The following is a 14,278-nucleotide window of genomic DNA, read 5'->3' on the forward strand; positions in this document are numbered from 1 at the left end:
ACACACACACACACACACACACATGCTCAAAGTACAGACTGAAGATGAACCCATCATAAATTGAAGAACTCATGAAATGCATTATCAAATACCACAGCTTAGCCTAGCCCAGTGAGGGCGAACCTATGGCACATGTGTTATTTTTCTTTTAAGACAGAAGATGTTAATGTGTGACTTGTTTTTCTCTAAACTAAAACTTCAGTATTTGGATTTAATTGCAGTATTGATACTTTGTGATAAATAAGTGGGTTTTGGGTTGTAGTTTGGGCACTTACCTCTAGAAGGTTCACCATCACTGGCCTAGCCTAAAATAAATGTGCTTAGAACACTTATATTAGCCTATAGATGGGCATCACAAGAGTACCAAAACACATACTGCTAGGCTAAGGAAAGGTCAAAATTCAAAATTTGAGCCAGGCATGGTGGTGCACACCAGTAATCTCAGGACTCAGGAGGCTAAATCTGAAGTACAGTTCCTTCAGAATTCGTACAATTTTTGCATGATCACAAAGTTGAAAACTCATAATTTCACGATGATTAACATGGGGACGGTGTGTGGTGTGTGTATTGTCACAGAAAAATATGTACAATACCTATACTTACATCCAGTTATCAAAAGATATGCACAAGAGTGTTCATGGGAACATTATTTGTAAATTTAAATGTTCACTGAGTTAAAAAGGAAAAATATACAGTATCTGGTGGTGGATTCATATAGTACACAACCATACAGCAATGGGAATGAATGAACAGTAAATACAATAGTACGGATAAATCTCACAAACGTAATGATAAAAGGAGCCAGACATAAAGGAATTCATAATGTATAATTCTAGCATTAAAATAGATAAAACTAATCTATGAAATTGCAAATCACAATGGCAGCTGTTGTGAGGATGGGAGGAGGTACTAACTGGGAGAGCAAAAAAGCACTTTCTTAAGACACTGGTAATTCTTGATTTGGGTGCTAGCTATATGGGTGTATTCTTTATGAAAACTTATACAGCTTATGAGCTAGGTACTGAATGTGTAATACATGTCAGTTACTAATATACAGATTCACTATTAAAAGTAAAAAAATCTAATTACTTTCAAATATAAACAACAGGACAGCGCATATAAACTAGAACACAAACATTAAGAATTTAAGTCACTGGGCTGGGGATTTAGCTCAGTGGCTCCGTGCTCAACTAGCAAGCGCAAGGTCGTGAGTTTGATCCCATGGGGGCTGGATTTAAGTCACCACTCAAATACTCGCTAATGAAATAGCGTCACTTTTTCTAAGAAGATTCCAAACTACAACTTTAGCACTGTTCAGCATTATAAATGTTGTAATACATTATGGACCACAAGAGTAATAGATGATCACTTATATTATTAATTGTAGCTCTACAACAACTGAACTCTAAAATAAAGGAGCAATCAAATGATTTTGTTCCTTCATCATAAGTATTACCAGTGTATAGTACTTGTTAGAAAAGAGCAAATAAATTACAAATGAGTTTCAATACCTGAGGCAGAGCTATGACTACTGGTAGATGAAGAGTCGCTGTCTTCACTGGAAGAATCTGAACTGCTCTCACTGCTGTCAGAATCAGAGTCAGAGGAGCCAAACTCCGAAGAGGACGATGCTGAAGACGAAGAGGTCAGGGAGGACTTACTTTGTTCAACATCTGGTTTCTGTGCCACGATAATTTTTGGTGTATTTTTGAGATGCTCACGCAATTCATCCCTAATTAAAAATATACTCTGTTAAATTATGCCTTGGAGGCTACTGTAAGACAATTTTGTAATGTGAAAATAAAATTCTGAAAATAATCCTTACGTTAAACCTCCAAGACCTATAGAGGTAAAGAAGTTGATGGCAAATCGAGTATTTCTTGGGTTATCTCGGGGTAATAGTCCTTCAAAGAATGGCTGTAGGGTTCTAAAAAAATGAAGCAAAAGGACAGGGAAAGATAAAAACACAAAATCCTTATACATACATTTTCAGGTTTGTTGTATGTTAAATCAGTAAGTGAAATATAATCAAGTTTATGCATTTATTAGGCTAAGTCACATGCTATCTAAATGAAATGAGCAGGGTCAAATAATAACTTAATAAAGTTGGTTTCCATAATTATGGAAGAGAAGCCTAAAAAAACTTTCTTATGCAGGCAATGACACCTATACATACAGAATAAATGAATACACATAAACACATGCATATGCATATATATATGCCATATATACACAAGTACACATATTTTATGTCAGTTTATGTATAGAAAATTTTAAAAATTTCCTTTGTTTCTATATGTACACATATACAGATGCACAGCATGAGCAAAGCACTAGGGATGGGGGGATAGTTAACAAAAGGGAAAGACCAGCAACTAGGCCCGCATATAATTTAATTATATATCTACGGAGGGAGACAAATAGAAAAACATTAACAATACAGTGTGGTTTTGGACATGTGTTTTGAGGGCCACACTGAATGACAACCCAGTGGAATCAGGGAAAAGTATTTCATAGAAAAGATAAAATGTAAGAAGAAAAGGTAAGCATTTGCTAGACAGTCCAAGAAGGGGATCAACAGCCATAGAAAGAGGCAAGGAAGCATGAAAGAGCCAGCGTGGCCACAGTGCTGTGGCTAGAGTGCAGCTTGCTGAAGAGGGAGCAGGTGAGTCTACTGCAACAGACAGGGATGATGTAAACAAGTGCATGAAGCCAACAGAACTAGAGGCAGCCCAATGACAGCATGCAGAAGCAAGTACAGGCCTTTGGTGAACTTCAACACTGGAGGGGCAGGCTGAGGAAGAGAGAGAAACTACGAAGAGGAATGGGAGGAAAGCAAGGAACTATGGCGAGCAAGTAAGTGGTCCGCTGTTTAAATGAGGCCCAGAAGTGAGGGGGCATGAGGACTGAGGAAGACTACTAGATCCGCCAGGTGGTCAGTGAGAAATGTGATGCAATGATGTCAGTACCATGAATGGAAAAGTCAATCGAAAGAGCAATGAACAAAGTACAATAAAACAAATGGCACTGAGCAATCTGAATACATAGGAAATGAAGTTGAGATAGAGAATACGTAATAGTCCTGGAATAAAGCTGCAGTTCCATTTGAGGACGTGACTGATATTTATCTGTATGTATGTATGTGTGTATGTGTGTGTGTGTGTGTGATACAGTTATATGTATACATATTATATATGCATATACAATTATATACGTATGTACACACACAATTATCCATTGATAACAAAATATTTATTCTAAGGCTCAAAACTAGGGTAAAAGAAAACTAAATACTCATCCTTGGGAATTCTAATGGGCATGCAGGAATGATTTTGTGTGTTCTAGCTAAATTAAAAGAGGTATTAAGTCTGTGTTCTCACCACTTGTACTGAAGACACCATTAAAAAACTGCATGTTGCGCTAAGTCACATAACATGATATTCACAGTAAACTAATGCATAAAGGCCTATGGAGCTTAATTTTCGTTGTGTGGAACCAATGGTGGACTTACAGCTACTGAAGTGGGGGAAAACCCCATAATATGAAAATATGTTTAATGATTAACTTACTCATCCTTTAATCTTGCATTAAGTTTAGGAAGACCCATGTATTCACACAGTTCCTGGAAGAATATTTTGACAAAAATTCTACTAGATGATGTAGTGGTTTCTTCGCTCAGTTTTATACATTCAAGAACCTGAAAATTAAAGCAACAAAAACATTTTTATTTTGGTTATTACAAGAGGATAAAGTATTCCTTGAAATGTATTTTTTATGTATTTCTTGAAATTACCATTTATTTTCTTCTTCAACCAGAGTTATCTCTGAATATCTCCCCTTATGCCGACATGTATTATCTCTTAGAAAAGTTTAAGACTGCTTCTCAATACTAATTTTCAAATATTAAGATGCTAAAGAAACAGATTACATTCTCTTTCCTGAGTAGAGTGCTTTTATAGCAAGGAAGATATGCTGTCTTAAGCATACAGTGCTGAAGCAAGATCACTAGTGCCTACATTTCACTTAACAAAATGTGCTATATATGAGAGTTTAGGGCAAAATACCACATACAGCTTTAAGGTACAGTTTCATGTAGCACATATAATATAGAATAAAAGTAAGAGTAAAAGGAAAACTGATGGATTTTCTGAATACTAAAATTATGGCTTAAAAATCTCCATGAGATTGAAATGTATTCTAAGAGAAACAAAAATAAAAGTAATCTCCAGATTTCATGAGTCATGTGTTACAGGAGTCTATTTGTTAGTCAACTGTTTAAAACTTAATTTCATTTCTCAAAAAGGGGAAATAAAAAAAATTACAGAGGCTGCTGAGTTAGCTTAAAAATGTCTGTTAGTGTAGAAGAACTTAGTACTTAAAAGTACTACAAAAGTTATACAATGTTTATAAGATGAATAATGTTGCCTCATGCTACCATTAGTCATGATATTCTACAAAGTGATTCTCTTCTCTTTACTCCTGGATATAATTCTCTTTCCCTTTTTTTTGGGAAATGTTCCTTCTGCATTATTGCTTTTCCTATAATCTACCTACCATTTTGTAGTCTGCATTATTGTCACAGATATATTTTACCTCTTTGCTTAAATAGTAATCTCTGAAAGTAAGGACCACATATAGTTAATTTTGATCACCCAGTGCCTCTCTTCTAACTGGGCACATAGCCAGTGGCTAAACAATGGTGGCAGAATGAACAGTAACTGTACAACAAATACAAGATACATGAATATATTTCAAATTCCAGCCTTGTGCACATTTTCCAATCAAAAATCTCTTTTCTTGTTCTATGACTACACTATCTCCTCCTTTTTGCTTATTCAAGGTCAATGTTTGCTTAAAGGAATACATCCTGGCAGGACAATGATTTCGCCAGTGCTAAAAAGAGCAACTATGGAAAGTTACCCTCTTGGGAAACAGCGACAGTAATTCAGAGGTATAAGTGCCACCAAAATAGGGAAATGCGTGTCTCTACTTCGTGATATGAGCGGTGTGCATGTGTGTGAACACCAGAAAATGAAAATATGATATTTTCCCTGAAAATATTTCTAGTCACTACTATTAAAAAGCATTGTAGGGGCTGGGGATTTAGCTCAGTGGTTTCACCACCTGCCTTGCAAGTGCAAGGTCCCGAGTTCGATCCCCAGTACCAAACACTCACACACACACAAACAGCATTGTAGTTTGGACTGTTATATAATCCAGAATAGTATTTCTTATACTTATATATTATTTAGTAACAGTTTTCTGATCCTATGTTACATAAACCAAACCTCAAAAATAGCACTACTGTAAAGTTGTACTACATATTTCATTTTAGTGCACATTTCCTAATAGGATAAGTATGGCTAGGTTATAATTAACATATATTTGAGAATAATAGGGAAGGAGGAAAGAAGTATAAATATTGACTCAATTACTTACACTCCATGGAAGTGAATCAGTATATAAGAGGTGAGCAAACATTTTGGCAACATTCCTCAATTTGTTTGTTTCTAAGCGATGGATGGTATCATACTGTTCTTTGAATATACTTTCAAAGGACTCCATGTATTCTTTTTTCAGCATGCAAAATCGCTAATAAATAAAAAACTGAATGTCAATACCAGTAAAAATGGAATGCTATTACAAATATGAGCATATTAAGCTTCTTAAATTTAATGAGTCAAAACAAGTATTTTGGGTAACTTCAAAAAATATGTATTGCTATATCTTTCTGTGACATATGATGTTCAAAAAGAAGTTATATATATATGGTTCCTATTTACCTGGATGTGTATGCTATAATAAAACTATACATGTAGTTGATCCTAGATACATATATTTGTGTAACTAATACAATACAAGATAATAATATAGAAGTACTATATACTTCTGCCCTCTCAGTAGTATTTGAATTTAAAAATATTTTAGATCATGCTTTCCTTGTGCTGCCTGAACATTTTCCTGACTTTGGTAACTGCTTTGAGATTTTGAAAAGATAGTATTAATTCTAATTAATTGTTAAAGTATGCAGAATTTTAAAAAGTTGTTAAGGAGTATGTACATAAAGTTAAGGCACTGAAAAACTGAAGTAGAAAAGAAGGAAGCTAAATCAAGTGGGAAATTTGAGAAAGAATTTGCTTTTAACAGATATCATATTAGATAAGATCATAAATCAGAATCATTAGTTCACTATATTTGTGTTAACAAAAGATTTCTATTAAATCTTGACATGAACTCACCCCAGCTAATAAGCCAAAAAATTTCTCATATGTCCTTTGTTGGGCACAGCAATCAAGTATCATATTGCAGAGTTCTTTCTATTTGAAAAAAAAGTACATGAATCATTCAAAACACAATAATAATTTACCCATTATAGTGGCTGGCCATATTTTTTAAAGTTTAAAATATTTTGAAAAGCTGGGTGTGGTGATGCACGCCTATAATCCCAGCACTTGGGAGCTTGAAGCAGCAAGATAGCTGTGAGTTCGAGGCCAGCCTAGCCTACATAGCGAGTTCAAGGCCAGCATGAACTACATAGCAAAACCCTGTCTCAACCCATCCCAAATATTTGAAAATTTGTGAATTTATAAAAAAAACTTCAATCTATAACCTCATAATTTTTTGGCTTTTAGTTTGGCAGTACCATCTAAACCTCTTTATGCCAATTATATTAATTGTGAAATTCTAAGTCTGTAATTATGAGCCACTTGTAAAAAAAACTACATGAAATATGTATCAAGGAGAACGGAATATGCTATATCCTAAAAGCATTTATGTAGAATTCTTTTAAATACAGACTGACCAACACAATATGTAACAATTCAGTTATACAGCTCTCCCAGGGATATAGACTCAATTGTTAGGGAATACATTTATTATTTGTTTTTTTGTGGTTTTTTTCCAGTACTGGGGATCCACCTCAGGACCTTGTGCTTATGAGGCAGGCATCGCACCACTGAGCTACATCCCCAGCCCTAGAGAGTTTATTTAGTTAGTATAAAAAAAGCACTCTTCACAGAAGCAAACATAAATAGGCACAATTTTAACAATTTTAACTTAAATAATAATCTAGTTATGCTGGGGATTTAGTTCAGTGGTTCCACTGCCTGCCTCGCAAGCACAAGGTCCCGAGTTTGATTCCCAGTACCAAAAAAAAAAAAATCTAGTTAGTAAAAGAAAAATGTATTTAAAAGAACAAAGGGGGGAAAAAAACCTATGCCTGTGGCTGAATTTCCTGGTGTCATAATAAATGTAATGCACATGGGTCTACATAAATACATGGAATCGATCCATTACTTCTCAAATATGCTGTCCAATCAGCTACTGAGTTGCCTTCAAAACCTCTCTCTGGAAATTCTGTTGAACTAATGGATAAATCCCTGAGCAAAAAATATTATCAGAAATGATTTATCCTTAATTGGAGGTTTTAATTAGTAAGTATTATTAATTCCTGACCAAAGAAATATGTATTGCTTACAGAACTTCATAGATTAAAAACTCAAGGCAACATTGTGAACTGAGACACAAAAAGACAGAAACCCATTCTCTGATCTATAGTGGTCACTGTAGATGTGAAAAGATATCCTTTTCTGTAAAACATTAGTAGAAAGTTTAAAAATAACAATTTTTCCAAATATAGTAACTGGAATACATTTGGTTTCTTTAAATGGAAAACAAGTCCATAAGAATAAAACATATATCCTTTTAGATAATTTTTACTAAAATTAGTAAAAATTTTAATATTTTTTAAAAATTGGAGTATATTTGTGATATATCATAATTTCAATCATCTTGGGAAATTGATACATACACATATCACATCTTGATCATTTTATATTTTCAGTAACAATTTTGACATTTGCATTGTTAATAACACGAATACAACCTAGGTAAAAAGAACTGTAAATATTTTCAAAATTATGTGAATAAGCATTATTGCACACACTTATATAATATGACAATTTATGTCAGGGACTCCAGAGTAAAGTCTCAGGACAAGAGTTAGGAAGAGGCCCCTGGAAAAGCACTGAACAAATACTCTGGAATTGCACAGTTCAACACAGAAGCTCCACTAGATTCCAATTCATCTTACTTATAATTTCATTAAATTAAAATTTTGCTTCCTTAGTCACATATTTACAGCATTGAAAAGCCACATGTGACTAGTTGCTACTGCACCAGACAGTAAAGAATTCATACATTTCCATCACTGTAGAAAGTCCTAACAGCCAGTGCTGCTCTAGAAGCTCACAGTCTGCCTGGAAACAACCTCCTCAAAGCCTTCACTTTAAAACACAAGAGTTATTTCAGATGCTATTATATTGCTAGATTTTTAAAAAACATCAGTCACAAGTTAACTCAACTAAATAAAATGTTCATAAATGCACAAGTTCTGAAAAAGTATACTCTGTCAAAATTTCACATGTACTGATAATTCTAAATGAGGGTTTTTAAATTCTGCCATTTATATGAACTTGATACAGTGAACTTTACTTTCAATTTTTCTACCAATGTCGTGCTTTACAATAATATGGCAGTTAATCAGGTTTTAAACAATAAAACATGGTAATATGCCAGGAGCATTGCTAATTGTCAGCACTACTTGCAAAACAAATTACTTTCTTCCCTAGGCTAAAAGCAATTATAAGAGTTATTCCCTATAGCTTAGAATAATTAAATATTTTAACATTTCAATTAAATATTACAGCAATTTTAGGAGTCTTCTGAGTACATGAAAATAGATGCACTGAGACACTTTCAAATGTTATCAAAATATATTGAGGTTAGTTCTAGAACAACTACCCTCTGGTTTAATATTAATAAAATTTATAATGACTTAATTATATTCTTCAGGTTAATGTAAGAAAATCATACAGTAATTTCAATGTTAATTATCATTTTAAAGGTTAATTTACTAATTTATTTTCTTCTCAGGGTGACATATCAATTACAACCAGAGTATATACATAAACACATTAATATACTACTAAACAAACTTTGAAAAAAACCCCACTTTTTTTAAAATTTGAAAAGCCTAAGATTTCCTCAAAATTCTCTACTATGACATTTCAAGAATGAGCCTGTATTACATAACAAAGACTGGCAAGCTGAGTGGCACATGCCTATAATCCCAGTACTCTGGCAGGCTAAGGCAGGAAGATCAAATGTTTGAGCCCACCTTGGACAATTTTGTTACTCAGCAAGATCCTACCTCAATAAAAGGAGGAAGAACAGTAAATATTATAGGTGTTGGAGCCAACATAATTTCTGTCAGAACTTCTCATTTTGCTGTGGTGTGAAAACAGCCACAGGGGTGAGGGAGAGATCAATAAATCAGCATGGTTTTATTCCAGTAAAACTTTATTTATAAAAAAAGCCATGGGGCTGGTCAGTCTGCCAATGCCTATAGCAGATCACATTTAAAGCCTTAAAGAAAGAAAGCAAACAGCCTATGAGAGCCAACACAGTCACTGGTTTCTGTGCCACGTCTGGTGCATAATAAAGAAAGGTGTGGAAAACACAGATACTCAAACCTTGGCTTAGGTTTCAAGGAACCAATACGTGGGCAGAGCAATATACTCAAAAAGGTAACTAGGACAAACAACAACTATCAAACAAGATAATCTACCCAATTGTGTCTACTATCTTTGGCATTAGGGTTCTGATAATTTGAGTAGCGAAGTACACTGAGTTATAAGACAGTAAATCCCATGGGACTAAGAGAAGGCCTTATCTACTTAATCACTAACTCCCAGACACCCTGCAGAATGTCTGATGCATAGTACATGCTGAATACATTTTTGTTAAGTGAATTAATGAATGAAAAAATAATGTAGATGCTTCTATATCCAATTAAAGCAATGTAGTACCATGTGCTGCAACCTTTATAATTTCTATTACAAAAGAATCCTTTATTGAGTAAAAACAGTGAACCAGGTTATTCACGAAATAAGAAGTTTCCTACTGAATTTAAGTCACAATGTGAGTTATAGGTAACCACTCAGAAATTCTACATAAAGAGTGGAGCTCCAGACTCTGTATTCTTCCAAAATTCCATTCAGGTAGATAATGTAATTCACTGACAGCATATATGAGCCCCCCAAATTCCTGAGCTTTCAATTACTTTAAAATTATAGATAATCTACATTTTAAAAATATTTAACATTGAGTCATTGTTTCAACTCATAAACCCTAACTATTAACTCCCTTAAACATTTTTATAACCAATAAGAGAGGAAAAAAAAAAGTATTAACGTACTGTTTGACTTTCAGGAAATTCCATTTTCAGCAATTTGTGAGCACATTCTTCAAAATCTAAACTATGGAGATAAGATGGTCACAATAGGTTAAAAACTTGCACCAATAAGCTATTTTACATACAATATTACTTTACTATTGTTTTTTTTTTTTTTTTTGGTACCAGGGATCGAACTTGGGATCTTCTGCTTGCGAAGCAGGCAGCAGAACCACTGAGCTAAATCCCTGGCCCTACTTTACTATTGTTTTGAATAATCTCTTTTAACTGTAATTGCATATTATTTTATTATACCTAAAACAAACACAGTTCTTAACTCTGCGAAGAATGAAGTACCAATGCATAGCATAACATGGATGAACCTTGAATTATGCTATGCAGAAGAAGCCAGAAACAAAGTCTACATAAACAATTCTATTTAAATAAAATGTTCTGAATAGGTAGTTCTATAGACATAAAAAGAAGATTAAAGAACTAGGGTGTGACTGCTAATGGGTATAGGACGTTTAGTTGTTTCTCTCTGTTTCTCTCTCTCTCTCTCTCTCCCCCTCTCTGTGTACTACTGGGGACTGAATGCAAGGCCTTCTCAGAGGTACATTCATTACCAGCCCTTTTTAAAATTCTGAGACAGGCTTTTGCTCAGAATTTACAGTAATAAAAATGTTCTGGAATTAATAGTGATATACAACTTTGTGAATATTCTAAAACGAATTGTATACTTGAAAAGGGTTAATTTTACATTAGCAAAGAGAAGACTTACATGTAATGACTTCCCTTATTCTCTCAAACCAATCAACCTTCACTTGTAATTAGTCAGATAAAAGGGCTTTTGCAATACATGATCTTCTTCATTTTAAGGTGAAGTAGTAATAAAATACATAGTATATAAGCGTTTTCCATTTACGCAATCATACTAAGCTTATCCACTGTTCTTCAGCTCCACACTGGTCACTGAAGTACAGCAGTAGTAAGTTCTTAAGTGTTAATAATAGCTTTTTCTTCAAATACTGGAGGATAGTAACTATAACATAAGCAATTTATTAAATATTCTAGTTTGATAATCCAGTCTTAGAGGACAAATCTAAGTACTCGAAGGAACCAGGTCCCAGATCTCAAGGAATACTTTCCAAAGCTCAAAGTTTTCTGGAAAGCCAGCTGTTCGGTTCTACATTTATTGTTAAGTAAATCTAAGGAAGACAAATATATCAATACCTATATTCAAAAGCTTATATAAAACAGCAGGTAGGGTACTTAACAAAGAAAACAAAGATAAAGAAAACCTATAAAATTTTAGCATTTATCCATAAATATTTATAACCAGCTAAAATTTTAAAAACTTGGATTTCCATTCATCAGTCACAAATCTACACCTAAATTAGTAACAATAATTGAAGGTAAAAACATCCACGTGATACTATCCTGATTTAAATTCATACATATTTAGTGTTTCAGAAAGATTAAGAGACAAATTGATTCAACCCTCTCATTTTATAGAGGACAAAAGGAAGACGAAGAGGTTTTGTGAGACCTGCTCTTGGAAACATTGTCCCCAAAATAAAACTTGAACAGAAGTATACTTATGCTTTCTTACCCAATGAAAAGACTTTAGTTAATATCTGACTTGAAAAGCAATTTCTTGAAATGCATATTATGTATTTAGAGAAATGAGAAAAATTCTAATTAAGAAAGGAACAAACATAAGTCAAGTTTTTCATGCTTACATTAAAATCTCAGCATGGAAGAATATATAATATTCTATTATTCTGGACCTCCATCTGGTTTTATTAGATACTGCAAACTTTTTACATTTTTCTACACTACTAAATATTTCCACTTCTCCTTGATCTAATTCTGGAAGAGGTCAAAGATCCTCCAGGAGCCCAGCATCAAGCCCTTAATCACCACTTTTACAAGTTATCTTAGTTCACACCCAAACACATTTTATAAAAAATAAGTATCAAATGGTAAATAATCACAGTAACTTGTAAGAACAAAAATCATGCTTTTATATAGCATTCATATAGATTGAATTTAAGTTATCTTCAATATACCATTTGCCTACATGAATGAGCAAGCTGAATGTGAACTTGATTCAGGAATAATGATGGCATATTTGCAACTTTTATACAAGTAGAATGCTCAAATCTTCATTCAAGATCAGCAGTATAAAATCACCCACTGAAATATGATTATGAATTTAGTTTTGCAGTTCATTTATATCTCTTGCCTATTCTATTACTTACTAGATTTCATAAGTACAACTAGACAAAACCCAGAATGGTACTAGGCGATGGAAAAAGAAAACCAAAATAAAAGGAAATCTTACAGCAAAGAGATTTATAACAACTTAATTATAAATAACATCTAGCATTGACAAATTCAATAATACAATGATATCAAAAATTTAGGAAGATGTGAATTTGTTCTTTAGTTTACTTAAAAAATAGGAGAAATACTCAACAAAATCCCTGAAATTTCTGGAAGAAAAAAAAAAAAGTCATATACGCAATACAGAAGTGCCAGGTATGGTGGTGGCATATGTCTCAGGAGACCGAGGCAAGAGGCTCAAGTCTGAGGCTAGCCTGGATAACTCAGCGAGAGTCTGTCCAAAAACAAGAAATTATCAGGCTGAGGATGCAGCTCAGTGGCAGAACACTTGCTGACTTTTGGGGGGAGGGCATTGTAATGGGGGCTGAACTTAGGCTGTCACACTGAACTAGAGTCTCAGCCCTTTTTATAGTTTTTATTTTGAGGCAGAATCTTACTAAGTTGCCTAGGCTGGACTAGCACAGTTCTCTATCAGATCACCTACCCAAATTTATAACACATCATCATTAACCTAATTTTCAATGGTAGCGTAAACTGAACATTTTGACTCTTTATCTTAGACAATGATTGTCTCCATTTTTTTGCACTGGATAATTCTGTATATAATTCTGTATCGGTATTTCTTTAGGAAACATAATAATGAAAAAGAAGAGTCAAATGGCATGGATAAGCCCCTGACTCATGCTTCAAAAACGTTTTTCATAAAGAATGTAACTAAGAAAAACTAACAATATTTGCCACCGATAATGTTTATCTGTATCTCACAAATCAAGACTAACACTGCCTTAAAAAAGTGACTTCAGCTAAATTAATGACCAATAACAGGACCTCTTTGTGCGGATATTTGATAACTGACATTTTTGTCATGATTTTCTATATTATTATACAAATCTCCCATCCAAGTTCTTTAAATACTTGTCTACTGAAGCCTTTGTGCTTCTTTTCTAATACATAAGGTTTTAAGAAGAGCAACCTTTGTCATGTGTAATTTTTTTTTTTGACTGGACATTTAGGAGCTGGAACCCAACCAATACTAACATATCAGGTGGTAGTTACTGTAACTAGGATTGGTAGCACTACAAAATAGTGGCTATCATTTGATTTTCAATGCTTTAATGTTTTGAATCTTTTTTCATGATTACCATAATTAAGGTCAACTTAACAAAAAAGTGCTTCTTTTAAATAATTATTCAAAGAGCTCTACTGCAACTCCTCCACATTAATGTTAATAGCACCATTAGAAGAGTAAATCTGCTTCTCAGACCTGGATTACTGTTGGATTTTTCTAAAAGGACAAACAAATGAAAGGTCAAAGTTTATTTAAGAACATATACTTAGAACAAAATTTATCATCTTCTATATTAAGTTTATATGAAAAAATACTTAAGTTTTTTTCATGTAAAAGGCAAAGAAATACGTAAGGATAAACCAAAACAATTTCTAACCAATGTTCTGCTGTATAATGTTCCTCTATTTGAAGATGAATCTAAAGCCAAAAAGTTTCAGACAAAATGAAAACAAGATGACTCCTACTTATGAATCATTACTGCTATTACATCATACTAAATGGAAATACACAAAAATTAGCAACAAATCAAAACTAAGAAAATATTCCTCAGTGTAAAATGTAAACACTGTGCCCGGTAAATCAATAGGTAGATATGCATACAAAATAGGCGAACTTAAGCATTTAAC

The 14,278-nt window shown here is 33.5% G+C and overlaps 1 protein-coding gene across 3 annotated transcripts in view; it reads right to left on the reverse strand.

Moving 5' to 3' along the window:
* Positions 1-14,278, reverse strand: part of Cwc22 (CWC22 spliceosome associated protein) — a 58,617-nt gene that overhangs the window by 4,142 nt on the left and 40,197 nt on the right. For all 3 annotated transcript variants that reach the window (XM_004868156.4, XM_087201061.1, XM_087201064.1), the window contains 6 exons: positions 10,259-10,319; positions 6,240-6,317; positions 5,440-5,592; positions 3,570-3,697; positions 1,826-1,927; positions 1,512-1,732 (listed from right to left, as the gene is read on the reverse strand). In XM_004868156.4, the coding sequence (XP_004868213.2) occupies positions 1,512-1,732; positions 1,826-1,927; positions 3,570-3,697; positions 5,440-5,592; positions 6,240-6,317; positions 10,259-10,319 (743 nt within the window). The remainder of the gene's footprint in view (positions 1-1,511; positions 1,733-1,825; positions 1,928-3,569; positions 3,698-5,439; positions 5,593-6,239; positions 6,318-10,258; positions 10,320-14,278) is intronic.

This window comes from Heterocephalus glaber, unplaced genomic scaffold (assembly GCF_053883595.1).
Source record: "Heterocephalus glaber isolate CG9 unplaced genomic scaffold, H.glaber_assembly_v1.0 deba00000347, whole genome shotgun sequence".
NCBI classification, from domain to species: domain Eukaryota; kingdom Metazoa; phylum Chordata; class Mammalia; order Rodentia; family Bathyergidae; genus Heterocephalus; species Heterocephalus glaber.